This window comes from Solea senegalensis, linkage group LG18 (genome assembly GCF_019176455.1).
Source record: "Solea senegalensis isolate Sse05_10M linkage group LG18, IFAPA_SoseM_1, whole genome shotgun sequence".
NCBI lineage: Eukaryota > Metazoa > Chordata > Actinopteri > Pleuronectiformes > Soleidae > Solea > Solea senegalensis.
The window spans coordinates 17,154,483-17,182,224 of record NC_058041.1 but is presented as its reverse complement, the minus strand read 5'-3'; the positions used below and the strand labels follow the sequence as shown (position 1 = coordinate 17,182,224).

Here is a 27,742-nt window from a genome sequence, read left to right as displayed (position 1 = left end):
GTCTACACAGAAATGCAAAGGTGGCGTTTTGAGGTTTCTCCGCCCTGGGACCCGTTTTCAAAAAACAACAACTATCCTCTAACGTAAAAGAAAAACGAGAGTGACAATTGTTTGGAGTTAATATAATATCTATAACATAATTAATGCATAATTAGTGACACACAGATCAGATTCAGCGTACGGCCCCATAAAGGCTTGGGCCGGCCCTGTCCACTTGCATGTAAAAAGGATTTTTTTGTAGTGTAATTTTCAGCTAATGTTTTACTCAGTTAGGTCATTCACTCTGGGTCCAAAGGTCTGTTTCAGCTGCACAGACAGACAGTGTCTCTCACAGTAAACTTTACTAAAGTTTTCTTCTTCTTCTGTGAAAAAAGGGAAAAAAAAGACATTTGAGCTCAGAGAAAAATATGCATTCCTCTGTGACAGATTCCCCGGTGTGTGTGTGTGTGTGTGTGTGTGTGTGTGTGGGGCTCTAAGAACCTCCCCATGTCTGCTTCTTCCTCGTATTACAGAGGAAGCACGAGAAGGCATAGAAAAGGGAAAACAGTTGGAATGTTACACAAGAGCACTGTAGTGTAGGTTTCAGATAAGAAGCTGAGCTCAGACAGGCAGGTTATTAACAGAGCACGAGGACAGAAAGAATTGCAGAGAGATCAGGGAGGGACGTCTTCTGGATTCCTTTTTCTTTATTCTCAAGTGAACTCCAGTCATGTCCGAGGGAAAAGAGTTGTCGTACACAGAGAACATAGAGAAGGCCAGCGCCTCCATCACTCGCTTCCCTCTCATCAGGGTCAGAGGAGTCCCTCTCATGTCCTACATCGCCAACAACTTTGACTCAGTGTGGGATTTCAGACCTGACCCTTCAGACATCCTCATCGCCACCTACCCCAAAGCAGGTACTCACACTGCTGCGCCACTGCTGCTGTGTTCATGGAAGGAAAATGCAATCGTCTACTGGACTTTAATGTACACTGCAAAAAAAAAACAACTTAGAAATATGACTTCCATTGGTAACCTGAGTTCATTCATTCATTCATTCATACGTCACAGGGTCGCTAGTGTCAAGTTCATTCAGACTAAATTGACCAACTTTCTTGCTTTAGTTTGAATGAACCTAATTAATGTACTAATGTAATGTATTATGTTACTAATAAAAGTCATATTTTTGAGTTTGTCAGCCATTTCTTTTTTGAGTGTATGCTTATTTACTCAAATATAAACATGAACTCTACTGTAACTGTACGTCCACTGATCTCTATATTTAACCCTCGACTACTTGTTGACTTTTCAGAATAACATTGTGCATAAAAATAATTAGTGTCATGAATTGATTATTAAATTGTCAACTTTTTCTTTCTTTTCTTTTTTTAATCGCCTAAAAAACAAAAACAAAATATCAAGCATGAAAAACAAAATTAAGGAAGCGGGGAATGAGGAAAACTAAAAATTCTTACAAAACATTTACTGAATTTATTTCTTCCCTAATATAATGAGATTTAACACAAGACTGTATCTTACTCTGTCAGTTCTTTGTTGGTTTTTTTGTTTATTTGTTGGTTTTCTCGATGATTTTTGGGACACCAGGGACCACATGGACTCAGGAGATCGTGGACCTACTTCGTCACAACGGTGATGCAGAGGCCTGCAAACAAGCGCCCACACCTGTCCGTAGTCCTTTCCTGGAGATCAGCTCCCCGCCTCCCATCCCCTCAGGTGTGTGTTGTCACAATAATATACATACACACACACATATGTATGTATACATACATATATATATATATATATATATATATACACATATATATATATATATATATATACATATATGTATGTATGTATACATATATATATATATATATATGTATACATATATACACATATATACACACACATACATGTTTGTAGGATAATAAATGTGACAAATGTAAGTCTCTGTGGTTGATTTTGGGAGTTGAGCTCATTTGTATCCATTTCTCCAACTTCACTTGTCAGGTCTTGACCTTCTGAACAAAACCGATCCCCCAAGAATCATCAAGACACATCTTCCTTTTCAGATGGTGCCTCGTGGATTTTGGGAAAACAAGTGCAAAGTAAGAATTGATAAACCTGCTGAGTCAACGTCACATGATAGCTTTGCACAGTTAGCGACAGCATTTACAAGACAATGCCACAAAACACATGTTAATCCAATGACCCGGGCCTTGTATTGTTGTCATAACTCCTTCTCTATGTCTCCCTCCTGCTTCTTTTGTAAAGACGATCTACGTGGCACGCAATCCCAAAGACAACCTGGTCAGCTACTACTACTTTGACCAAATGAATATGACCCAGCCTGAGCCCGGGCCCTGGGAGGGCTACATCCACAAGTTCATGAGAGGAGAGCGTAAGTAGATGCATCTACATTCCTCAGTGTCCCTTTACCTACAAACTGGTTCTATCTGCACAAAAGCTTCTAACCCTGCAACGAATTCACCAATCAACAAATCCTTGTTACTAATTACAGGGAAACAATTTACAGTGTAATGAATTCATTTGGTATTTTATCACCATGAATAAAACAGGTGCTACTCTACCCCTCTATAGATGCATTGTCAACAGTTCTAACGTTGTGGTTTGAACTCCAAGGTCATGGGTCATTTTCTGTGGTTAACCGTTAACCACGTCACCATAGAGGCGATTTCCTAGAGCACCATCTACTGGAGCTCCTTCATTATAATATCTACGTACCTATATTATATCTACATATATATGTATATATACGTGTGTGTATACATGTATATATATATACATATATATTCATAATTCTTTTACCACTTGACATGTTTTTAAAGCCAATTTCTTGTTATTTGTTTCCGATCAAACTTGTTTTGTCTTTGTCTGAACCATAGACTGAGAATATCATGAAGAAAAAAGCACCATGAAAATAAAGGATGCAAATGCAACCTAAAGGCACCAAAGCGCCTTAACTTAACTGGGTTTTTTTAACAGCCGTCGTGCTGACAATGAAAAGTTTGTGCGTAAATGAATAACTGTCAGACGGAGAACAAAGTGACATCTACACTTATATAAATAACACATAAAAGATTGGAACTTCCCAGAATAAAAATGTAAACCACATCATTCATGTCATAAAGTCTTCAGCTAATTAGAGGAAAGTTATATTGTGTTGATATTTGAAAGTCAATTTGAAAGTATCATAAACCCTGAAATCTTCTGTCGAGGAGGTGACATTTCAGATCTTTCATGTCATTATCCTCGTGTGAAGTGCATGAACACTGTAATACTGTAATCACCATCGTGTGAACTCATCTTTTTATATTTGAAAGTTACATATTACAGTTTTACACCATCACCATAAAACGTGTCGTTAAAAAAAAAAAAAACGAAGACTATTGAGCTACGAGCGGGTAACTGTCGGACAAAGGAATTTCAATCATGAAGCGGATGACTAATCTACACCAGTCAGATTATTGAAGATGAGGTTTACGACTGTGTGGCTGACTGCTGTTGTCTGTGCAGTGTCGTGGGGCTCGTGGTACGACCATGTGAAAGGTTACTGGCTGGAGAGAGAGAAGAACAATATTCTTTACCTCTTCTACGAGGACATGAAAGAGGTACGGACAACAATGATGACGGTGTAATTAAAACCATACTATAAATAACTATAAATAGTCATTTTTGGTTAAAAATGAACACGACTTAAATAATTAAATTGCAAATCACACAATGAGATTTAGACCCTTTTCATTTCCAGTAGAGAAAAATGGTATGTTTTGAACTTAAACTTTATTTATACATTACAATGACCATGGATGACCATGGATTTATTATAAATATAAATGGCCTTCATTTAACATTAAAATCAAAAGAAATAAAACAGTTATTATCTGAAATGAAAGGTAATCGTAAGTGTAATTCAATACCATATAATACAGATCATAAACAGTAGATCTTTTTCCACATACAGTATCTTAAATGAGTTTATTTAACTCCCGGTGTTTAAGATAAAGAAGTAAAGTTAGGTGATATTGTTGTTGAAACTTCAGGATCAATCATGTCCACATTCAATGCAAGCAGCACAGTGTTTGTGTTCATGAGGTTATTTTGAATATTGATTGAGCAGCTACAAATATAGTAAGATCAGAACTCTATTAAAACAAATGTTTGACGTTTGAACACGATGGACACCAACGCACAAAAACGATCACATGAATGAAAATATGCATTTGGCATTAGGTTTCCTATAATATATATGGAAGGAAAATAATGAATCTTATATATATATATATATATATATATATATATATATATATATATACATAAACTGTATGTATATATGTATATTGGACATTCATTTTGAACCAATAAAAAAGCTACATCTAACTTTAAAACAGAACTATTTAGGATTTGTAAAAATATGTCCTCCAAAGCTGTAGCTGTGTAGAAAATAAGGTGAAAAGGCAACCAGACTATTGTTTTTTTTAGTTGTTAGAAACCTTTATTTTTATTCTGGATTAAGAAGATTTACTTAAACTGCTTGAATAATCCTAACCTTTGAGACATGTCATCGTTATAACCGTTCACTTGATCTGCTTCAAACTTGGCAGGTGACTTACATTATTTGCATAAGAAATGCAAAATATCTTGGTAGAAATGTTTGCTAAAAGAGTTAAAAGACATACGTGGAACAATTGCTGGATTAGTTAGTTGGGAAAACTCCACCTACAAATTGTATTTTCCCTAATCCCCATCTCACGTTTCCTCCCCAGAATCCTCGGCGTGAGGTGGAGCGCATCATGAGGTACCTGGACTTGGACCTGTCTGATGAGGTCCTCAGCAGGATTGTGGAGCTCACGTCTTTCAAGAACATGAAGGAGAACCCGATGACCAACTACTCGTGCGTGCCAGCACCCGTGTTTGACCTGTCTGTCTCTGCCTTCATGAGAAAAGGTGATTCACTCACCTCCACAAGTCACTCATTAACACTAACCCATTTAAGCATGAGCCAGTGACAAGGCACCACAAAAACATAACCACCACGTCGCACTGTTGTAAACACACACACACACACACAGGACAAAATGACCTCCAGTCTACTCTCTCTGCTTCATGGTACAGTCCACTAGTGTCTCTAGTGTCTAGCCTACAGTCTAACCTTGCTAGTTTACAACTGAAAGAGGAACTAAACCCCTGTTCTGAAGCTGACTTCGCCCAATGCCTGATTTTAAAAATCTACAAAAAGTGGGCAGGGAGTTATCAGTGAGTGTGCATGTTTTTTTTTATTCCACAAAAAAACCATGCAGTCATTCATCTGCTTCCATCTGATCACAGATTCCATCTCCAATCACGTTGAAACGATATTTTAATCAATTAAAAATAATATTACAAACATTAATATGAGTTATTAACATTTCTTAGCTCTAAACTCATTCACATTTAAATAAACCTGTATTATTCCATGCAGGACATTCTCTCTCATCCACGTGCACGCGTACGTGCGCGCGCGGGGCTAGCGTTAGCTGCTAGTTTGATTAATAGCTCGCCAAATTCACGTTCCTTGACGACCCAAACTCTCACACGGACACAATGCTCACCCCACGACTAACCATACCTAGTTATGACAGTTTTAAGATGTTTACAACAAAATTAGACACTTTACAAAACGCGAGAAAAACATTTACCTCCAGCCATGTTGACACGATTCGGGCTGGAGTGAGCATGCGCACTCCCTTACTTACGCACGTACGCGATTACGTCACGGTCCTATCACGGCCACACACGCGCAAAGACTGCACCACAATACGGAATAGAGATTACATTACAGAACATATTAATAAAAACACAAAAAGGGATTTTGTGGGCCTACTTAACGTGGGCGGAGTCATCACTGCATTAAAACTGTTGTGACTTCGTTTTATACACGACACACACACACACACACGAGTGACTAATAACTTTACAACTGACTCCTGGTAGTTGTTGGAGATTAACCCACGTTACGCCATCAGAGCAATCGGTTGAACATCCAATAAGAGCGCCTGTTCTCTGTGGTGGGCGTGGTCAAAACCTCCAGCGACAATAGAGATTTAGTGGAGGGCTCTACTTTCTGTGTCCACGTGATCATTTCCACAAGGACCACGTGTGGACCACAGTCTGGTCAAATAAGACCGCAACCAGGGAGACTTGCATGAGAAAGTCTGCTGATACTTACACATGTACAACTCACAACGACAACCGTGGATTCGGAACGCGGTATAATCTGGCTCTTCGTTGTGAGACTGTAGACAGAGTGAGACAGAGTGTCACTCTCTCAGATTACTTGATTTACTTGAAAGAGTTGCAGCCAAATATCAGAAGTGAGAGAGGAAGCTTTTAGTCTTACATTCAGTTGCATTATAATTGTGCGCACACATATACAACTATTCTATATATGAGAACGCCAACACGCAATTTTCCTCTGTTAAATATTCAGATTTGAGATTTTATTCGCATTTTGTATTGAGAGCTTGTATTTGTTCAACATTAAAATGAAACCTCAGGGATTTGACTTGCCCCGTAAGTGTGCACGCGGTGTAGATTATGATGTATATGAATAATTAAAGATGAATGTCATGATTTGGTTCACAGGTGAAGTGGGTGACTGGACCAACCATTTCACACCTGAGCAAACCAAGATGTTCGATGAAGACTGTGAGAAGCAAATGAGGGACGTCAACATACCATTCAGGAGCCTCATCTAAAGACGTCATGCTTCTATATATACATAACATATATATGTATACATGTGTATATAAGCTGATGCAGCTCTGCAAACCAGACACTGTGCAGCTCTCAGAGGAAATGAACCAATATGATGAGGAAATCAAACGATAAATAAAGATATATGAATGTCAGAAGCTCATGATGTGCAGATGAACAAAGATGTGCTCCAAAGTCCAAGTGCACGAGTTTGTAATCATCACTTTATTTGCAACTTATCGCGTAAACAATATATAAGACCAAAAGTGTTGTGACTGAGTGGACATGCCCATTTAATGTCACGAGACCCCCCAAGCGTCCATTCACTGACTGCATGAAGCCTCTAGAGAGCGCTGGCAGCTGGAGGCATGTGGCTTCTTCTTGTTCTTTTTTTTTGTCTGAAGTCATTGTGTGAGCCTACACCACGCTGTACAGAGTCCAGCCTAAAGCACGGAGGCTGCACGAGACACACGAGCGACAGAGACTAGAATAACAGTAATCAGCTGGAAAATCAATGATAAGAAAATGGACAGAGGACACAAAAAAAAAAACACAACAGCTGAACAATATCCAAGTTTAACAAAAACAAAAAGTCACTTTTAATACATACTTTATTTCTTAGAATAAAATCTTAAATATCTTTTATCAGTCTGGATAGTCGTGTACCACCTTTTTCAATTAACTCTTCTTTTTCTTATATAGAGGCTATTTTTATGTTGAGGTTTTTTATAGTTTTTTTAACACGTTTTCCCGCGTTTACTCCTCTTTCTTCTATTTGGTTGGCTCACTATGGCTCCTCTCTTCGGCTGTGATCTCTCTCTCTCTCTCTCTTTCGCCGCCTCCCTCTCTCTCTCCGACCCTTAAGATCCTCTTCATCTTCTACACCCTAAATTCTGCAGCCCGCTGAAGAGAGACAAACACATCAGTGAGGATGTACACATAACACAAAAATAACACAGTTATTCAAATATCAACATTTGCAACTATAGCATGATCTAGGCGGGAACAATCGAACGAAGCGTGAATCTCCCATGGGGAAAGTTTATTTTCCTATCAAGGTACATGAGCAGCAGAGGCGGTACTTAAATACATGTATACATTTATTAAGCACTATAGGAATCGCCTTTATTAACTCTCTTTGTGACCCTTATTTTAATGTAAACAGGATTCCCTTAACTATGACTTAGAAAAAAGGAATTAATGAACCATAATTAAGTATTTATTAAGCATTATTATCTTTTATTAATGCTCCTTGTGACTCTTATTGTACACACACAACTTAAGGTTCGGACAGGATCATTAATAAAGGTTAACAATGTTTAATAAATGCTTTATTAAAGTTAAGCTTATTCACTACTAACAGCTTATTACTGCGTAGCTTTGATGAAATGTTTTAAGTATTAAGTAAATTAACTGCTGTTCATTAATGTACCTTTGATGAAAGGTGTTACCCAATAAATGATGACAATAATAAGGATTTAGGCCTTTGCGAGACCCAGAGCGACACTGGACACACGTCTGCAGGAGAATGGACAGAAAGCTGCTACGCTAACAGCAGCAGCAGCAGCAGCGGCGGCACCTCGTCCTGCTGAGGCAGCTCATGAGCCAGGAGGACATGAGACGTGAGGGGGACATGAGACGTGAGGAGGACACGTCACAGACGCACAGCAGCACTCTGGGACCTCCACTCACTTCATTCATACACACCATGTCAGTGTGTGACTGAAAAGTGTCTCCACTGTTGTTGTTGTTGATGATGATGATGATGATGATGATTCAGGGAGAGCCCAGAGTGCACGGACAAACAGCACAGTACAAACACACACACACACACACACACACACACTTGGGTGATGGAGCCACGAGCAGCTACAGCTGTGGAATACCTTGTTTTAGTTACAGGCTAATGGTGGTAGGTTGACTCAATTTACTCTGGAAATTAAAGGAAGGGTTAAGTGAGTGAAAGGTGAATAAAGAAGAAAGAACAAGCAGATGAATTGTTAGACAGATGATGTAATCCAACAAAAGAGAGAGAAGATGAGCGTTCAATAATCATTAAGTACATGGTTGGAATGATGGGGGGAGCTCAGTCTGAAACAAACAATAAATAATCTACTAATAGTAATAATATATATCAATATGTGTTTATTTGCTCATTACGAACCAATTTGTCTGCACTTTAATAGGCCGTGTTGCCATTATCCCCGAATTTACCCATGAATAAGCCCATGTATGACATAAAAAAAATGTGTATTTTATTTTATCAAGTGAACTAATACGATGAAAAACTAAACGTGTATTTATTTTATAACATATGGCAAAAGTTTTTTGTGAGAAGTAGTTAAAAGCCAAAGTCAGTGGCTCTTATTTTGAAAGCCAGGTAAAGGAAATGCTGCTGGTTTTCAGCTGCTCATAAAAACGTGTTTGTGTCTGATAAGAATAACTAATAAAACTATAATAATGAGATTATTGTAAAATGTGTACTTTATTTTTCCAAAGATAACTTATAAAGCTACATTTTGAATTAAAAAACGTGTATTTATTTGATAAAAATATCTACTATATATACTATAACATAATATGCTCCCCCAAATGTCGCAGTGTTACTCCAGCACTGATTAAGTCGAGGTGCAGTTCATGGTGATGTACTCTGTAAAAACAATCAATATCTCAAAACCTCAAGGCCACTTACTCTCAACGTAGTTGCGGGCCACGAACTTCAGCACCTCATCAATGAGGATGACGGGGAAGGAGAGCTTCAGCACCATCAGCCACTGCTCGGTGTTCAGATGGGTCAACTTGAAGATCATCTGTATGAGACGGCACAAGAGTGAGAATCAGTCTTCACATTTGAAATTACTTTCAAATTCTGTATTTTGGGCCACGTGGAGGCATCGTGGTGAGCACTTTTGTCTCGCAGCAAAAGGACCTGGGTTCATGTCCCGGTCAGACCAAGTGTGCATGTTTTCCCCTTGTGTGTGTGTGTGTGTGGGTTTTCTCCGGGTTCCTCCCACAGTCCCATGACCATAGCTGTGAATGTGACTCTGTGATGTTCAGGATGTACGCTGCTTTTCACCCTCATGTGGTAGACAATGAATGAATGAATTCATGAATTGTGTATTATTTTAAAGTGTTGTAGGCAAGGGCCCTGCTTCACGGAGGCAGCCATCTTGTGCCACCATGTTTCTACAGTCGCCTGAATGCTTATTTGCTATTTGGAGCAGAAGCTTATTCAGGCAAACAACATCCTTTCTGGACAGGATGAGCCGATATTCAGTGTCCATGTCTGACCGGTGTGTGACCAGAGCGGGTACTAAGAAAGTACCAGGTACAGGTTAAGAACTGTACAGTTGAGAGCACAGTGTGGATGTGTGACTTACGGGCAGAGGGTCAACATAGATGATCATGAAGTGCAGGGACATGGAGAGGGTCATGGCGGACAGCAGCCAGAAGTTGCTCCATGGGGGCATGCGGATCAGAGACTGGTTCTCAGACAAGCTTGAGGAAAAAAAAAGGACAAGGAAATGGGTCATGTGATGTGTAAGCCACTCGAGTCATGACTGGTGTACTGTCATTTCATGATTCATAGAACTACTGTCGGAAACAATACGTGCTAGATTACTGTAACTCCATGTCCTTATTGATTCTATATAGTGCTCAATAGTCTACACTCCTAAGCCCATATTCTGCCCCCTGCAGGTCACTTAGATCAGTGATTCCCACAGAGGAGTCATGGGAGATTTTTGAAAGTAGAAGAATTTTCCCGCTCCGTAACTCAGGATTGTATTTCAGTAATTATGTATATTTTTACATCTTTACATCTTTACATCCTTGTAGTAGTACAATAACACAGTACTAGTATATTATTGTTGAGTATATGACATTATTGTGGTCACACTGTTAGTGTGTATGTACAGTACTGTGACTTTGTTTGTAGCAATGCATTTGTAGTTATTTCCCAATCTCTTTATTGGAATACAACCAAGAAAAAAACTTAAAAGTGTGACTTCAATGCAATATTTAGTTTTTTCTGGAACAACCACATTCCCTGCAAAAGGATCAATAAAGGCTCTTAATGTTCATTTTTAAACAGCTCTGGTAAGTTTCCTTCTTTTATTTAAAAACCTAAATGGACAGATTTTGTGTAAGCCTTGGAATGGCCTCCCATCCCAGTCACATTAGGTCTCCATCATTGTTTTTATTTGAATCTCATTTAAAAGTCTTACATTCTTGTGTTGAATCCTCTTTTCAGTTTGACTCGATCGTGTTTCACTGTGTCATGTTGTTCCAGTCCTTGCCTTGTCAAAGCCCCCTGTTGTTTTACATAGACACGTGTGAGGTGAGGTGAGGTGAGGTGAGGTGAGGTGACTACCTGTTGAGGGCGTTGCACATCTCAATGGTGACCAGCACAGACAGGGCCATGGTCATGGGGGGACAAGCCTCAAAGATCTCACAATCCAGGTCGACAAAGTCCTCGTTCTCATCGTGGCACTGCATGAAGTGGGACTGAGGGAGAGAGAGAGAGGGGGAGAGGGGGAGAGAGAGGGAGGTCATGAAGCATCTGTATGTGAAAGACAGAGAATACACTGTAGAAAAGTGATGGTTACATACCAGCTGGTAGTAGGTGACTTTGGGACCAGTCTGGTCGTACATGAACCACCAGGCAGCACCACCAACAGTGGCGGCACCAACGTATCCTGTCAGGATGAGGTAACAGTGTCAGTGCAGCCATGTTCTTCTTCCTGCTTTTAAACTAAACATGATGATGATGATGATGATAATGGCACGTACCACCGATGGCCATGTATCTGAAGAACAGCCAGCCAGAGATCAGGGGCTCCTTGGGGGAACGTGGGGGCTTGCCCATGATGTCCAGGTCGGGGGGGTTGAAGCCCAGGGCGGTGGCGGGCAGACCGTCAGTCACCAGGTTGACCCACAGCAGCTGGACGGGGATCAGAGCCTCGGGCAGACCCAGGGCAGCAGTCAGGAAGATACTGAGGGAGTGAAGAAGAAAAGGGAAGGGAAGATCAAAGTGTGTTAGGTAGGGCTGGGTCAAAGTATCTATTTGGTGTGTATTGTTGTCTACATGATTAAAACACTCTTTAGTGGATTCACCAAGACAACGTTTTTGGAGTCTGGAAAGCGTGAAGTCTCCCCCGATTGTCAAAGAGGCGTGGCCATAGATGATAATGCCTCTGTACGCAATTGGGCAGACCTACAATCAGGCTTTTTGTGGTTTTTAGAAGCAGTGCTATCTAGTAATGACTTGAGTAAGACAGCTGTTCTTCAGTGGCTGCCATGTTGGATGGACACAAAAGCTGGTAGACGCCACTTCTCTGTCGTTAAGTCAGGGGCGATATTTGTGACTGGTTCAACTTTCTTCCAAATCAAACTTCGAGGCTTCAAAGTGGGAGTTGAGATTGTTCTGGGGCCACTCACCAGACGACCTCACCCACGTTGGAGGAGATGAGGTAGCGGATGAACTGCTTCATGTTGTTGTAGATAGCTCTGCCCTCCTCAACAGCAGCCACAATGGAAGAGAAGTTGTCGTCAGCCAGGACCATCTCAGAGGCAGACTTGGCAACGGCAGTGCCAGAGCCCATGGCGATGCCGATCTCGGCCTTCTTCAGGGCAGGGGCATCGTTCACACCATCACCAGTCTGCGGAGAGGAAGCGCCGTCGTTGTTACTGTTACTACTAGAAGTCCTCAGTGAACCCCAGGAACAAAAGCAACAGCTCATTTATCTTACCATAGCAGTAATGTCATCAAAACCTTGAAGATACTCCACAATCTTGGACTTGTGAGCTGGCTCCACACGGGCAAAGCAGCAGGCCCTGCGCACGGCCTCGGCCTGTTCATGGAGGGGCAGGTCGTCAAACTCACGTCCGGTGTAGGCCTTGCCGGAAACATCCTCTTCCTCAGTGAAGATGCCGATGCGGCGGCAGATGGCGATAGCGGTTCCCTTGTTGTCACCTGGAATGTGGAGGAGGAGGTGTTGGATGCAGGTGAGTGGATACGGAGCAGGTTTTTGTAAATATTAAATCTACAGTGAGGAGGACAGTTCTATATGTGATATTGTCTCATGATAAACGATAAAAATCATCATTCATCATTTTTACAATTATTCTCATTTTTCTCATTTAACCCACTTCTTACCAAAATGTAAGAAAATATAATTTCAGTGTTTTTTTAAGTGTAAAGCAGATGTTTACAGTGATTACAATGTAACATAAATAAAATGTATTATTATTATTATTTTATAATGATTTGCGTATTAGCAGTAACAACAAATCATGTCATGTTTTTCTAACATAGCATCATTTTTTGGCAGGTTTACAAATGTGCAAGTAGAAAAACTACATTTGTGACGCAAATCTATTTCACAGCTTTAAAGATACAAATAACCACGTTACACTTTAATAAATCAGGCAAGCATGTGGTTAAATGATCAAGAATGGGACGTTTCCCTTTTTAAAAATTGAAGTTCCATGAATAATAATGATACTATTACACTATAAACTTTAACGTCATCATACTTTTGTCATATGTTGTTTGTTTCACTGTTTTGATCTTACTTGTTTTTACTGCTTTTTTATTTTATTATTATTATTACTGTGTGCACTTTGAGACACATTTAAATTGCCTTATAAATATATAATATAATAACGGCAGCCTCCAGGTGGGACATGTGGGTACTGCAGATGACCACGAACGGTCAGTTTTACAATGGAGCCTCAAATTATTGTAAAATACTCGTTTTCAATGAGATATTTGACTCGTTGAATTGGGAATGGTTACATTTAAGGCTTATTTAAAAGAAAAAAACAAAGGTCAGGAAAAACTTCACCCTGAAATTTCATGTGTTGTGATTGAAGGTTTCTGTGGGCTGCAGAAGAGTTTCAGAGTTCATAGTGGGCTGGTGTGGAGAATTCATCCAGCCCATAATACTAACCAGTGATCATAATGACACGGATTCCAGCATCTCTGCACAGCTCAATAGAGCCAGTGACCTCCTTACGAGGGGGGTCCAGCATACCCACACAGCCCACAAAGGTCAGATCAGTCTGAGGACAGAAATATTTCACGTGTCATTACAGTTGTGTCCAAACATTCTCAGGAACAAGTTCACCAACAACAACAACAATATATATAATAATAATAATAATAATAAGAAGAAGAAGAAGAAGAAGAAGAAGACTCTCACCTCGTAATCAGCGAACTTGGTTGAGTCCTCGAGGACCATCTCCTCTGGCTTCAGTGGGTTGTCATTGGTGGCCAGGGCCAGGCAACGCAGGGTGTCGCGACCGGTACCCCAGTCCCTGATCACAGACAAGATCTTCTCCTTGATGGCGTTGGTCAGGGGGACGCGGGTGGTGCCCACGCGCACGTATGTGCACCTGTCAATCACGCCCTCAGGGGCGCCCTGTGGAGCACACGGGTAGTTGTTGTTGTTGTTGTACAATGAACACAGCGCGGTCACAGAGGAAGGTGCTGAGAGGGAAGTCACTGACCTTCACGAACATCTTGGCGCCACCTTCACCTTTGCCGGGGGTGCAGTACACGGACATGGACTTCCTGTCGCGGGAGAATTCCAGAGTGAAGTTCTTCTTCATGAGGTGTTTGATGACCTGAGGGACGAGGCAGAGAACGACGCCGTGGTCACACAGGCACTCGGGGGGGAAATGAGATTTACTGAGGGACTTTCAGTGAATCACACTCTCTGAGAGTTTGGGCTGATTTCTTTTACTTATTGTGTCTTTTATTTATTCTTCTGTATTGAGTTTGAGGCCTGAAATAATAACAGAGAGAGAGAGAGAATACTCACGGAGCAGCAGGCGTTGGCTCTCTCAATCCTGGACAGGTTCTTCACGTTGCTGTTGAACACGTTCATCTTCTCGACCAGGCAGCACAGAGCGGTCTCAGTAGCCTCACCAACCTTCTCATAGATCTTCTTGGCCTGGAGAGAAGGAGAGAGAGCGACGGACACGATCAGTGGACCCGTGCGAGGGCAGAGGGTTTCAGCAGGATTCGCCGCCACCTCGCTCTGACTCTACCTCGTTGAAGTCCAGAGAGGAGTCGTTGCACAGGGCGCAGATGGTAGCCAGCTCCACGAGGCCGTCGTATGCGCTGCAGTTGGTCTTGGCACCGCCCTGAGAACTGATCCACAGAGAGGGAAATTACAAACCAATGAACACGGGACTGTTTGTTTACATTTAAACGACGCCTGGCATCACATTAAAGTTCCAACGCGTAACATTTCAGGAAGGCCAGCGTGGTTCCCTAGTGTGCGCGGGGAGGAGAGGATGCTTTACTAGACACTACAAGTCTATAATTGTTGTGCATGGCAATGAAAGTCCACTTACACCTCGCCCTCGGGGGTGTACTTGGAGCCAGAGATATCGAAGGCGTCCAGGTCAACGTGATCGCTGTCTACGTTCTTGACAATGAACATCTGTGAAGGAGGAAACAAAGGCAGTTGTTTGTGTGCATCTGCGGGAAAGGTTGCGTGTACGCAGCGAGCCCAGCACAAGAAACACTCACCTTGGTCACACACATCTGGTTGGTGGTGAGGGTGCCAGTTTTGTCTGAGCAGATGACGGAGGTGCAGCCCAGGGTCTCCACAGAGGGCAGGCTTCTGACAATGGCGTTCTTCTTGGCCATACGGCGGGTACCCAGGGCCAAGCAGGTGGTGATGACAGCGGGCAGACCTGAGAGACATTACAGAGAGGAAAGTGTGAGCGTCATTCAAAATAAAAGTACTCAAAGACATGCTGTTTCTTCTCCTTCTTTTGCATCCCTCACCCTCGGGGATGGCAGCCACAGCCAGAGCCACAGCGATCTTAAAGTAGTAGACGGCACCACGGATCCATGAGCCTCCGTGGACGGGGTCGTTGAAGTGGCCGATGTTGATGGCCCAGACGGCAACGCAGATCAGGGAGATGACCTTGGACAGCTGCTCGCCGAACTCGTCCAGCTTGGCCTGCAGAGGAGTCTTCTCCTGCTCGGTGGCGGCCATCTGGTCGCGGATCTTGCCGATCTCAGTGGAGACTCCGGTGGCCACAGCCACGCCGATGGCCTTACCGGCAGCGATGTTGGTGCCCTGTGGAAGACAAGGCAACCCGTGAAGTTTGGAATGAAACGGGAAAATAGCGCTGCACAAGGGAATATGCATTCATTATTCATGGCAGTAGGTGTAGGATGATAGAAAAATATAAAAATGTCATGGGATGCCGATAGTTTTAGCTCATATCTAGCATTTTATGCTAATTTTCTTTTTTCCTCCATCTGATAAAAGTGTTTAATGACAAATACAAAAAATAATAATATATAATAATAATAATATATAATACAAAAAAAACCAACTTCACTTCAGTAACCAGTTATTAAACAACAGTATATGTTTGATGTCTGCACTGCAGTGACAATATTTTCAATAAAAAATAATATAGAATCTACCTATTTAATAAATGAAACATACTAAAAAAAACTTAAGAGGATTCTTGATTGGCCGAGGTCAGATTCTTTTTGTGTTGAAAATCAAGATTCCTAAAAAAAAAAGGATTCTTTATAAATCTTGAGACTAGCCCTTGTGGCACTTCAAAAATAAATAACTAGGATTGTATGTTGGTGAGCTGGACTCGCACATGAAATAACTTTTCATAACTTTTTCCCAGTTTGGAGGCCAGGGAAGTATGGCTTTATTTTTGGGTTATTTGGAAATAAACCCTTTATTACACTATATTTATTTGCTATTATTTATTTTTCACTTTACAGTTTATTTGACCAGACACTGGCCACTCATCCAGCCCATAATACTAAGATACATAATACACAGTGTCATTCAAAGTCCTGTTTGTGATGGTGACGTGTGATAAATCATATATGATGTGATCCCTAGATGGCGGTGTGGGACTTACAGAGAAAAGCATGTTCTTCTTGTCCTGGTTGACAGCTCTGAGGTCGGGCACAGACTCCGTGTGTTTGATCACACTGACGGACTCACCTGACAGACAGAAAACAAACACTTCACTCTGGGCTCAAGCTCAACACACACACACCGACTATAACGACAAGGTTTGCTGGAGAGCTGACCAGTGAGGATGGACTGGTCAACACGCAGAGTGGTGGACTTGATGGAAACAAGCCTGATGTCAGCGGGGACTTTGTCACCAACTGTGGGAATGACAGAGAAGAAGAGAATGTTTTTATTGTACTACTATAATAAACATTCATGAAGTGTGTGGGTTAGTGGACAGATCTCCTCTTTAATCATCCAAATCACACAAATGCTGTGAAAGAAAATACTAGCACTCATAATAATAAGATGGTACCACAGTAAGACATGTCATGTGACATGACACGTCTGCACTAATCCACGGGCTTCACTGTGGGGCTGAGTGACGCGGGTCAGGTCCAATGAGAATGAACTATACGCGCGTGTGTGTGTGTGTGTGTGTGGGGTCAGCTGGCCCTCGAGGAACAGGTGTACACTCTGTGTGTGTGTGTGTAGAGGCGTGGCAGGTGCTGTTTCAGGGTATTTATATTCACGACTGTGTTTTCCTTCAGTCAGCATGTTTTCACAGCAGTGTCTCCTCACTCCTCACTCCTCACTCGTGTTGCCTTAAAAAGACACGAGGCTCCACCATCAGGCTTCACCCCACACACACACACACACACTACATGTCTCACTTTCCCTCAATGGCAATTAAGGCTGAATGAATTCCTTTTTTTTTTTCTCTCTCTCTCTCGCTGATTGCGATTTTACAAACCGATATAAGATTGAAACGGCTTCATTAGCATTAGCTATTATTAATATTTGAAGATAAGATTAGATACTGTGACAATTATGTACTTAAAGGTCCAGTGTGTAACATGTGAGTGTGTTTAAAGTCCCATGATGGGGAAATTGACATTGTCACAGTAAAGGTCATGTACATACATAAGAAACATGCATTTTCTATGAATGTACAATCCACTATTTAGATTTAGATTTAGTATTAAAATAAATATATAACCCATCATTTTGTTTGAATATTGTATTATTGTTTTAAAGCTGCAGTGCATCATTTTTGTTGTTCCAGTCGGAAACAAAAATGTATCAATGTTTTAGGATTAGTATTAATGTAACATGTGTTATATTAACATTGTTAATGTTCCATGCACTCAAAATGAACAATGTTAGCATGAAATTAACAGTTACATTTAGTGTCTGGTCCTTATTGTATTAAACCGACTATTTTAGTGTCACTTTAACACTGTAAAATTGACAGTAAATAAAATAAATAAAAAAAATTAAAAACAATGATGATATGTATATACATATATATATATATGTGTATGATGATTTACAGTTTCAAAGCCTCTCCTCACAGTGACCAATAATAATCATGTTATTATTCTCCTAACATACGTGTTTTCAGAGCAGGCAGACGATTAATGACAAATCTTAATTACCGGACACCTCCACAATGTCTCCAGGGACAATTTCTCTGGCCTTGATCCTCTGCACACTCTTCCTGTCAGAACGGTAAACCTTGCCCATCTCAGGCTCGTACTCCTTCAGAGCCTCGATGGCGCTCTCAGCATTCCTCTCCTGTGACACACACACACACACACACACACACACACACACACAGGAAGCATGAATAAACACATGAAATCTTCATTTGTGGCCAAACTGATTTGCACACAGCTTTTTTTTATTACCCTGGTTTGAATGAATGAATGAATGAATGAATGAATGAATTAGCAGCGTTTGACTGATCAGCATGTCTGTTGTGTTTGTTTGGTCTATTCACTTTATGATATCTTTTATTTCCTTTCCTCAGTCGCCCTAGCTTGGTCTCCGTCTCTGTAATTATTTACATTTAAATGTATACTTATTTGAATAAAGCTTTGTTTATTTATTTATTTATTTATTTATTTATTTATTTATTAAACGTGCACAGCACATGCTCAGAGCACCACGTACAGGCCTGGCATATGTACTACAGCTTGTTGGGGGGTTTCCTGTGGATGAACATACTCGGTGAAATGATGCTGCGTTTACTAAAAACTAAAAACAAGAAGACCAAATAGGGAAAGTTGTGTTTCTGTGTGAATAAGGCCTCAGTCACTACTTTCAGCTCTTACTCAATAGAACATGATGCCAATTGTGTCTGATTGTGAGGAAAATCGAGCATAAAGGATAGAAGTGGACGCCAGTGTGAGCGACGTCTGTGAACCTGTCATGGCAGCAGTCAGATCTTGATCTTTGTTTTGTAACCAGAACACGACATCCAAGACTCTTGATGGACGTGCGTGTAAATAAGACGAGCTCAAAACCACATGCACCATTTTTGACCTTTAAAGCCGCAAAAGTGACGGGCTCACTGAGGCCGCGTTCGAAAACCTGTCAGTAACTGGAAACTGTTTACTCCACCACTCGTTGCTCAATGTGCAGCCGACGCCTCATCACTGACCTGCCACACTCCAACAACAGCGTTAGCGATGAGGATAAGGAGGATGACGAAGGGCTCCACGAAGGCGGTGACGGTCTCCTCGCCTTCCTCGAACCAGGCCAGCACCTGAGGTCACAGCGGTCAGGATTATAGGTCGGCGCAGAGGAGGCGACAGAAAAAAAACACAAAACCGTCATCATGGTTATAAAGTATATGATGCTGTGTGTGTAATGGATGGAAGTGCATGCGTAGACATTGTGAATGATCACTTCATAGCGCAGTTACAGGCTTATCATGGCCGTTTATTTTGATTACATTTAATCTGATTAGGCAATCCCATAAGTCACTGCTCCTCCTGACTTCAGCCTCCGTTCCTTCCTTGAGGCGTGACCTTTCCTGACGGATTCAGTTTCTCTCCTCAGCTCGGAGCTGTCTTAAAATAAACCCTTACCCCCTCATCCCCCCCATACTTCCCTGACCCCCATCTCTCACTGGCTCCTCAATATTCGCCTTCTAAGGCCATCGTGACAGCTGCCCAAAGGGGTGAACGCTGGCCGCGGGAATTAATACACCTCCGACGAGCCTTCGTAAATCTGCCTCCCTCCTCTCAAGTTGTTGCCCTCAAATTAACACGAGGAGGGTGGAGGGGGTTTAAGGAGTCCAGGCGACTGCAGCGTGTTTACTGAATTAGTTTCAGCGCCACATTAAGGGCCATTAACTGCATGTTTCCAGATGACACGCAAGAGTGTCAGAGGGGCCAAAGGTCACGGTGCCATGAACGTGAAATGAGAAGTTCATTCAGCGAGTTTATTTCGGTGTCAGGACGAATAACTTTGAAAACTGCGACGATGCACGCGCTCACATCGGCAGGGACGACGACTAGTGCTAGAGCTCAGTGAGCGAGAAAGGACGACTCATGAACGCTGACTTACAAAAGAGATGCAGGCGGCCAGCAGCAGGATCCTGACGAGCAGGTCCTCGAACTGCTCAACGACCAACTCCCAGATGCTCTTACCTGACAGCAACAAGAGATAATGAGCACAAAACATTGTTAATACATGTGTCACTGTGTGTGTCTGAAGATCCTTGTGTGTGTGCACAATAACAAGCTGGAGCTAATAGACTTCACAAGTGCTATATCGTGAACATGAGGGTGATGATGTCATCAGGTGTGTTTGTTTTTTTTCTGTAAATGTGGCTGAAAGAAATCTTACCCTCCTCAGCTGGCAGCTCTGGAGAAGCACACCACAGTGAAGGAGGAAGTGGAGGAGGAAACAGGAAGAGAAGGGGGGAAAAAGCGAGTTAGTTCAAATGATTCATCATCATCATCATCCTCCTCATCATCAACTCACATTTAAAACTATAAACTGTGTAAATGTGACCCTGAGTTAAAATGATATTATGATACTCTTTTATTTCCTGTTCTGATAGCTGCTCGTTGCTTCACATTCAAACTCCACTAAAACACAAACACCAGCGTTTAAACCCAAATACCACATTAATCACATTAAAGTCACTCCACGGATTATTGATCAGCAATCATATTAAGGATCATTTAGCCATAAGCCATCTAAGGACCTCCTCCTTTTGCCCGGGCCTAAAATTATCCGCCTCTCCTGTTCTAACTATATCACCCAGGAAGCTTCTTGAGCCGTCACCTGTCTCTCTCGCTCTCCAGCCATCTTCTTTGGCTGTCTTTAAATAGCTCTTCAAAGCCCTCAAAGTCTCTGCTTCTCAGTGTCTCTGCATTTCTACCAGCTGTTGCGACGCCTCTGAAAACAGCATCACATGCAAAAGCAAAAACCCGAGGCCTGATCCGACAAGGATCTGCGCACAAACACGTGTCCCCCTCCCCGTCCCTCATGCCCGCGCTCTCACCGTTGTGGCCATATTTCTCCAGGTTCTTCTTGAACTGGTCTGGAGTGAGACCGCTGTTCTCGTTCACCCCAAAGTAAGCCAGGCATTCTGCCGGAGTCTTTGCGTGTGCGTTCTCCATCCTTGGTGGACAGACAAGGGATTGGCCTTCTAACCGAGCCTATCCGCGATCTTCTACTTCTCTATTGTTCTCTGCAGTTTTCACCCTTGGTCCACCTCCCTCACCTAAAAGTGTGGCACCCTCCAATTCAGGACTGCTGGTCTGACAGAAAGAGCGAATAGGCTCATGCATGTGTGGAGTTTTATACTTCCCCAAAGGGCCGGGGATTGGTGGACCCCCACGCTGGCACACGCCTCCAAAATTCCAGCATGGGACGACACGGTGGGGCGGCGAGGGCGGGGCCTGAGGTGGAGCAAAAGGGGAGGTGAGGTGGACTTGGACAGGAACTGAGGAGCAGGCCTGGCCTTGGAAAGGAGGTAGTGCAGGAGGAGTGAAGGTGCAGGGGGGCAGGAGTTGTGGTGGTGGTGGTGGTGGTGGTGGGGTTGGATGAAAATGAGATCTGTTTTGGAACATGCATGGTCAGTGGAATAAGACGAAGGGAGAAGGTGAGAGAGTGAGACAGGAGATCGTCCAGGAGGAGGGAGGGAGGGAGGGAGGAGGACGTTGGGGGGGGTTTGGTGTGTTGCATTGAGTGATGGCTCAACTGGTTTCTGCTGAGAAAGGGAAGGGACACCGAAGGAGGGAGACGTTAGACGAAAAATCCAGCACGAGGATTAGCCGGCATTTCTTTTTTTTTTTAAACATGTAGAACACGAGTTTGACACGAGTTAGACACGTCGTCACGGCGACACTTGAACTTGTCAAGTCACTGGAAGCAAAAGTCAGAGCAGAAACAGCTCATCATCATCATCATCATCATCATCATCATCATCAGTGCTACAAAGCAAATAACTTGATATAAAGAGTTATTAGAGATCACAGAGGGGACAAAGCATCTGGTGGCTCAGTGACTGCTGGTGGACACAAATACTGAGGACAGCCGACATGTCACACTGAAGCCTGGCTGTAGAAACAGGAGGATCCGGTTTTATTTCTCTTTTTTTATGAGGATGGGAAGGAGAGAGAGAGACAGACATGCAGAGAGAGGGAGACAGAGAGAGAGAGATGGCTCAACTTGATGCAGGACATTTGATCTTTCCACCAACTGCCATTCAGTGAGGCACAATGGCCTCTTGTGGTGAAGTAACAAGTGGCCACATGGTTTAACCGGGAAAATAATATAAATATTCACATTTTTTTATTGATAGATATATTGATAGATAGATTTATTGATAGTATTGATAGATTATTTTCACCCCTGCCAAGAAGCATGCAATGTATTTCAAAATAAAACACCACATACACAGCTAATAAATGTATCAGCCAGACCATGTATTACAATATAATACTGTATTTTTTTTATAGGTTTAAGTTGTATTTTGACACAAATTATGATTTAATCTCAAAAAAAGTACAATTTACAAAATATAATATTTTGTGTTTGTAATTGTTTAAACACATACATCAGAAATACAACCCCTTCCTATCCTGATATGAAACTGAGCATTAAAATTTAAAAAAAGTTACAAAAAAAGACTTTATTTGTCCAAACGTCTGAAATGTTTGTAAATCCTATTGATATACGATTTGTTAAAAGGGGCAGCTGAGCGCTGTAGAGCAGCTCTGAACACAATCAATACACTGACAGGTGCTTCTGTAGAACAGCAGTGCTCACCACAGCCGACACGTCTGCTGTCATCTATTTATTACCTGTGATGCTGTTGAAAGACGTCACAGTCTCAGGCCTTTACTCACGTCTCATAATAAAGTCAATTCTCCAAAGTTTAGTTGGCGTAAAGAAACCCAGCGAAAACAAGAGAAAAGCTGCTGTATCTTTACATGTGATCACTATGTAATACACAGTTTTCTGATTTCATTTGGCAACTGACAAAACACTGTTCACACAAACTAAAATGCTCTCAAACAGACATTTTTATTTATATATTTATTTTTATTTTTTTATTATTGTTAGCCAAAAAACAGCAGATTATCAGTAAAACAGCCGCTACACTACAAAACCTTTTGTAACTTAACAAACCTAACCGACTAACCTACAACTATAAAACCTAAGCTACTATAACTTAACAAAACTCAAACTGCTACTACTAGACAGACAGGCAGACAGACAGACAGGCAGGCAGACACATTATTTATTCAGTGAAGGTAATAAACAGAGGAATCCCTGAATCAGATTTGATGTGGAAGCGTCGCCTTCACCATCAACAGGCCTGTCATTATTATATTTGTCTGAAATTGACAAATCAAAAAAAGATACTTAAAACACACACACACACACACACACAGTCAAAGAGAGTCCTGTACAGCATTTATAGTGAAGACACTCATAAGTGACTTCACATAAATCTAATTCTAAGCCTAAAACTAAGGTCTCAACCCAGAAAAAGGCCCGACATATAAAAGGATATACACACACTGTGCAACACATTATATATATGTATATATGATTGTATTATATGTTTAAAATCATATACAATGTTATATTCCCCATTGTTTTTCATGCAAATCCCCTCCTGTAGGATTAGTGGTCTTCAGATATTGTGAGTTACATGTCAGGACACATGTACAGTGTCCACAGCTCTGACCTATTTGCAACCCAAACCTGCTTCTGCTGCGCGTCCACACAGAATGTCTAAAATTGGAAGCTGTTTTTGTGGCAGCTTTCATGTTTCCCATCAGCTGCTGGTCATCCGTTGAGTTGACCCTCAGGGCTCCTTGTGAGGGCCGACTCTGTTTGCAAAGGGAAAACACTTAGTTTAAGCATTCATACACACACGAGAGACATTTAGTATTTAAAATACGATTATTTTGTTCACTATGAAACTAAAATGGTACTAGCTAAACTAATTAAGTTCATTTAATCTAAAGTAAGCAATTGTCTTTATGTAAATTGCTAACTAGTTTGAGTAAACCTAACTCTTTTAAGTGTTAACATTTACTTTTTTTCAAGCGAAGCCACCAAACGACACGTCATACTCTCGTATTTTATTTCATTGACATGGTTTTCATGTGTGATGCAGACTCACATAAACCTCAATTAAACAAAACCTTTATTTGTCCCCCGGGGGCCGATTCAAGTCGTTAAAGAAACATTGAGAAACAAGAAGGACCATGAACGCAGTCAGATCGATTTGTCGATTAAACATTTACACTCGCCCTGTGGAGCCATCTCTGTTTCACCCCGCCGCACTCCCGGCCTCAGCTGTCGTGCAGCCGCTGTGATCTCTGAGATGTGGGGGCTGTGATAGGGGTCGGCCTGTCAGTGTCTCCCTCAGGGCAGAGCAGTGACATTTAACTCAATATCCCAGAAGGATAAGGTTTCTCCCACACTCCTCTCCATCTTCCATCTCTGTCTATTCCTCAAGTGTTGGTGGGCCTGCTCCAAGTGCAGGGACTACGAGAGTGTAGGACCCCCCCCCCAAAAGCTGGGACACCCATCAGCTCCTGCACCCACCGTGGCACTAGAATGCCACACCTTCGTGCCAGGCTGAGGGATCACCATGTGCCGTCTTAGCCCTCCCTCCCTGCCTCCCTCCCTCTGCTTGTGAACTCTATACATGTTCCCAGTTCAGTGCAAGTGTTAAGTACTGTGGCGGTACAGCTGTACACACAGCGATCTTATGCAACTAAGTCTGTCTCTGCTGACTTGCATGGTTCAAGCAAAGTGAGAGGGACAGGGCGACATTTGTCACCTAAAGACGAGGACCCGGGGCGGACCGACCCACGGGCCCAAATGCCTCAGTGTGGAACATGTTTCCTCACTGGAAACTTTAGTTTCATGGTTGAGTCATTTTTTTTCTGTTTTTTGTGCTAGTTTAGAGTGCATTTGAAACAATAAACGCTCGATTTATAAGACACTGGGAGATAGTCCTGTCCTTAAGTCACATCGATGGTATCACCATTAGTTTGTCGACTTCACACAGGCACCTGAGGACTTTGTGGTTGTTCAGAAGGAAAACAAGATGATTCAGGCATCAGGTGACTCAAAAGAGACGATCAGGAGACTGCTGAAAATATGGGAGTCACTTGCAGGTTGGAGGTTCTCGATAATTCAGGATGACTCCAAAAAACAGGGGAAAAACATTTGCACGAAAAACAGAAGAAAATTACTCTGAAAAACAGAAGAAAATTACTCTGAAAAACAGAAGAAAATTACTCAGAAAAAAGAAAAAAAATTACTCAGAAAAAAGAAAAAGAATTACTCTGAAAAACAGAAAAAAATTACTCTGAAAAACAGAAGAAAATTACACTGAAAAACAGAAGAAAATTACTCAGAAAAAAGAAAAACATTACTCTGAAAAACAGAAAACAATTACTCTGAAAAACAGAAGAAAATTACACTGAAAAACAGAAGAAAATTACTCAGAAAAAAGAAAAAAATTACTCTAAAAAGAAAAATAAATTACCTGAAAAAAGAATTACTCTGAAAAACAGAAGAAAATTACACTGAAAAACAGAAGAAAATTACTCAGAAAAAAGAAAAAAATTACTCTAAAAAAAGAAAAAAAATTACTCCGAAAAACAGAAAAAAATAACTCGGAAAAAAGAAAAAAAATGACTACCAAAAAAGACAAAAATACTCTGAAAAACAGAAAAAAATTACTACGAAAAACAGAAAAAAATTACTCAGAAAAAAGAAAAAAAGACTCCAAAAAAATATACTCAGAAAAGAATTATTCTGAAAAACAGGAAAAAAAAACATTAGAGAGAAAACAGGAAAAAAATTCTTTTAAAAAACAAACCAAAAAATGAATTACTCAGAAAAACCTTCTTCAAATGAATGCAATGCGTTTCTGTACAAAATAACCCTTTTAAAGTTAATGATGAAGAGTGGCAGAGGATCAACAACCCCTCTGAGCTGTAATTGTAGTAAAGGTGTAGGAGAACGAGCAGTTGTGAAAGAGGCTGATTAAGGCAAGATTAAGTGGAAACCACATTCTTATGATATCGTAGAATGAAGTAGGTGTAGATTTGTGTGTGTCACACTTCAAAAAAACAGTAGACTGGACTGTATGAGCTCATCCATATAACACATGTGTGTTCCATTTCCACTGGAACGCACGCTAACACACCTGGGGCTAATACCAGTCAATAACAACGCTCTACATGGCAACATGTCTATCATTCAAACGTAATGATTGATTTACTGTGAAGGAAATACCACAGATAAAAAAATGAATGATGTTGAATGTCAAACTGACCAACAATATCAAATCCAATCCATAGGACACGCGTGCTATTGAGAGTGGGGACATAATTAGCTCTGGGCAATAAGGCAATGTATAAAGGAGCGAGAGCATCAGTGTTCGCTGGATACTTGTTACAGTATTAGCTAATAGTAATAATAGAAGTGGCAGCTGAGTCTCTGAATCCAGAATTCCTCACCAGATATAAATAGCGCAGGTGACACGTTGCTGCTGCTGCTGCTACGTGTAGCACCACCGCAGCATCAAGGCCTTTTTCTTCCAATATGCTGGATGTTTAGTTCAGTTCAGGCACAGACGTCTAACATTCATTGATCGATTGATTGATTGAATTCAATTGGCAGAAAATGACAGTGTAGGACGTTTGAAGACACATGTGAGCACGCTGTGTCATCAGTGTCCATGTGGCACTTTGGGCCCAAGGATTCCAGGTTGTTCGCACCATTCCTCACACTTAGGGCTGTACTATATAAGCCACGGGGGAGTCCACGGGAAAGTGAGCCCGTTTCTCTAAAGTGAATTTTCATTATACTAACGGAGGCTCAGCCACTTGGCTCTCTGCATGTCGTTGCTCATTTCCAGGCAAAAAATGTTTCATTTGGACGACTCGGTGTCTTCAGACTCTCCTGGATCACGTCACATACGTCCAGCTTTTACTCCACTGCCTTATGTCTGCTACAGGGAGAGTTGATGATGCTGATGATGACCGTGGCTGCCCGTGAGGACACGAGGCAAAACAGTTTACAGAAAAACAAAACCAAAAACATGTCAGGCCAAAATCTCATTGAGCAAATCAGAGGTCACAGGGCTGTTACTGAGGTAAATCCACCAAGGTCACAAAATAACACATTTGAAGTTAATGATGGAGGCAGCAGTGGCTCAACTGTGACATCAAATGACTGATATTCTCTATTAATTTAATTAGAAAATTCATTATAATTCTTGTATCATATATATATATACACACACATATACTGTGTATATACAGTATTATGATTAAAACTATTTCCAAAGTTTGAATCTTACATTGGTTTAGTTATCATTTCAAAATGAACTTTTTTTTTTTTAGAAGTGTACACAAATAAATCATCCCGCAGCTTCATAATAGCAGTCATAAATCTAACAGTTTTGTGTTTCATAGCCGTATGAAAGAGTATGTACAGTATTTGGTATCATCTGAAAGACGAACACTTGGAAAGGTATGACATCTTCAATGTCTTGTCTATTTTGAGGAGTCTTATCTAAGCGAGCGTCGATGCTGGCGTTGATGACAGTGAAGAACTGCACTGCATCCAGTAACCTTTTTTTTTGCTTTTCTGGATCTACGGATTAACTCCCGCCAGAGTCTGCGAGACTCACAGAGCGA

The 27,742-nt window shown here is 41.4% G+C and overlaps 2 protein-coding genes across 3 annotated transcripts; one reads left to right on the top strand and one right to left on the bottom strand.

Annotated features, from left to right (window-relative positions):
- Positions 1-503: 503 nt before the first annotated feature.
- sult1st6 (sulfotransferase family 1, cytosolic sulfotransferase 6) lies at positions 504-7,220 on the top strand. The gene is made up of 7 exons (XM_044013905.1): positions 504-896; positions 1,585-1,713; positions 1,993-2,090; positions 2,257-2,383; positions 3,520-3,614; positions 4,770-4,950; positions 6,628-7,220. Exons 1-7 carry the CDS (start codon positions 710-712, stop codon positions 6,738-6,740), a joined length of 930 nt encoding a protein of 309 aa, XP_043869840.1. The 5' UTR covers positions 504-709; the 3' UTR covers positions 6,741-7,220.
- Positions 6,941-21,349, bottom strand: atp2a1l (ATPase sarcoplasmic/endoplasmic reticulum Ca2+ transporting 1, like). 2 transcript variants are annotated; one of them, XM_044013901.1, is made up of 24 exons: positions 21,058-21,349; positions 20,394-20,411; positions 20,112-20,194; positions 19,201-19,305; positions 18,194-18,332; positions 16,832-16,912; positions 16,657-16,742; positions 15,542-15,839; positions 15,281-15,447; positions 15,103-15,191; positions 14,794-14,896; positions 14,565-14,696; positions 14,251-14,367; positions 13,944-14,162; positions 13,692-13,803; positions 12,489-12,712; positions 12,178-12,398; positions 11,530-11,732; positions 11,350-11,435; positions 11,111-11,244; positions 10,119-10,236; positions 9,431-9,548; positions 8,625-8,670; positions 6,941-7,641 (listed from the first exon to the last, which is right to left on the bottom strand). In XM_044013901.1, the coding sequence occupies exons 1-23, from the start codon at positions 21,173-21,175 to the stop codon at positions 8,666-8,668; spliced, it is 2,976 nt and encodes a 991-aa protein (XP_043869836.1). In that variant the 5' UTR covers positions 21,176-21,349; the 3' UTR covers positions 6,941-7,641; positions 8,625-8,665. The 2 variants fall into 2 exon arrangements, with proteins under 2 accessions (XP_043869836.1, XP_043869835.1); XM_044013900.1 differs by lacking the exon at positions 8,625-8,670.
- Between the last annotated feature and the right edge of the window lie 6,393 nt (positions 21,350-27,742).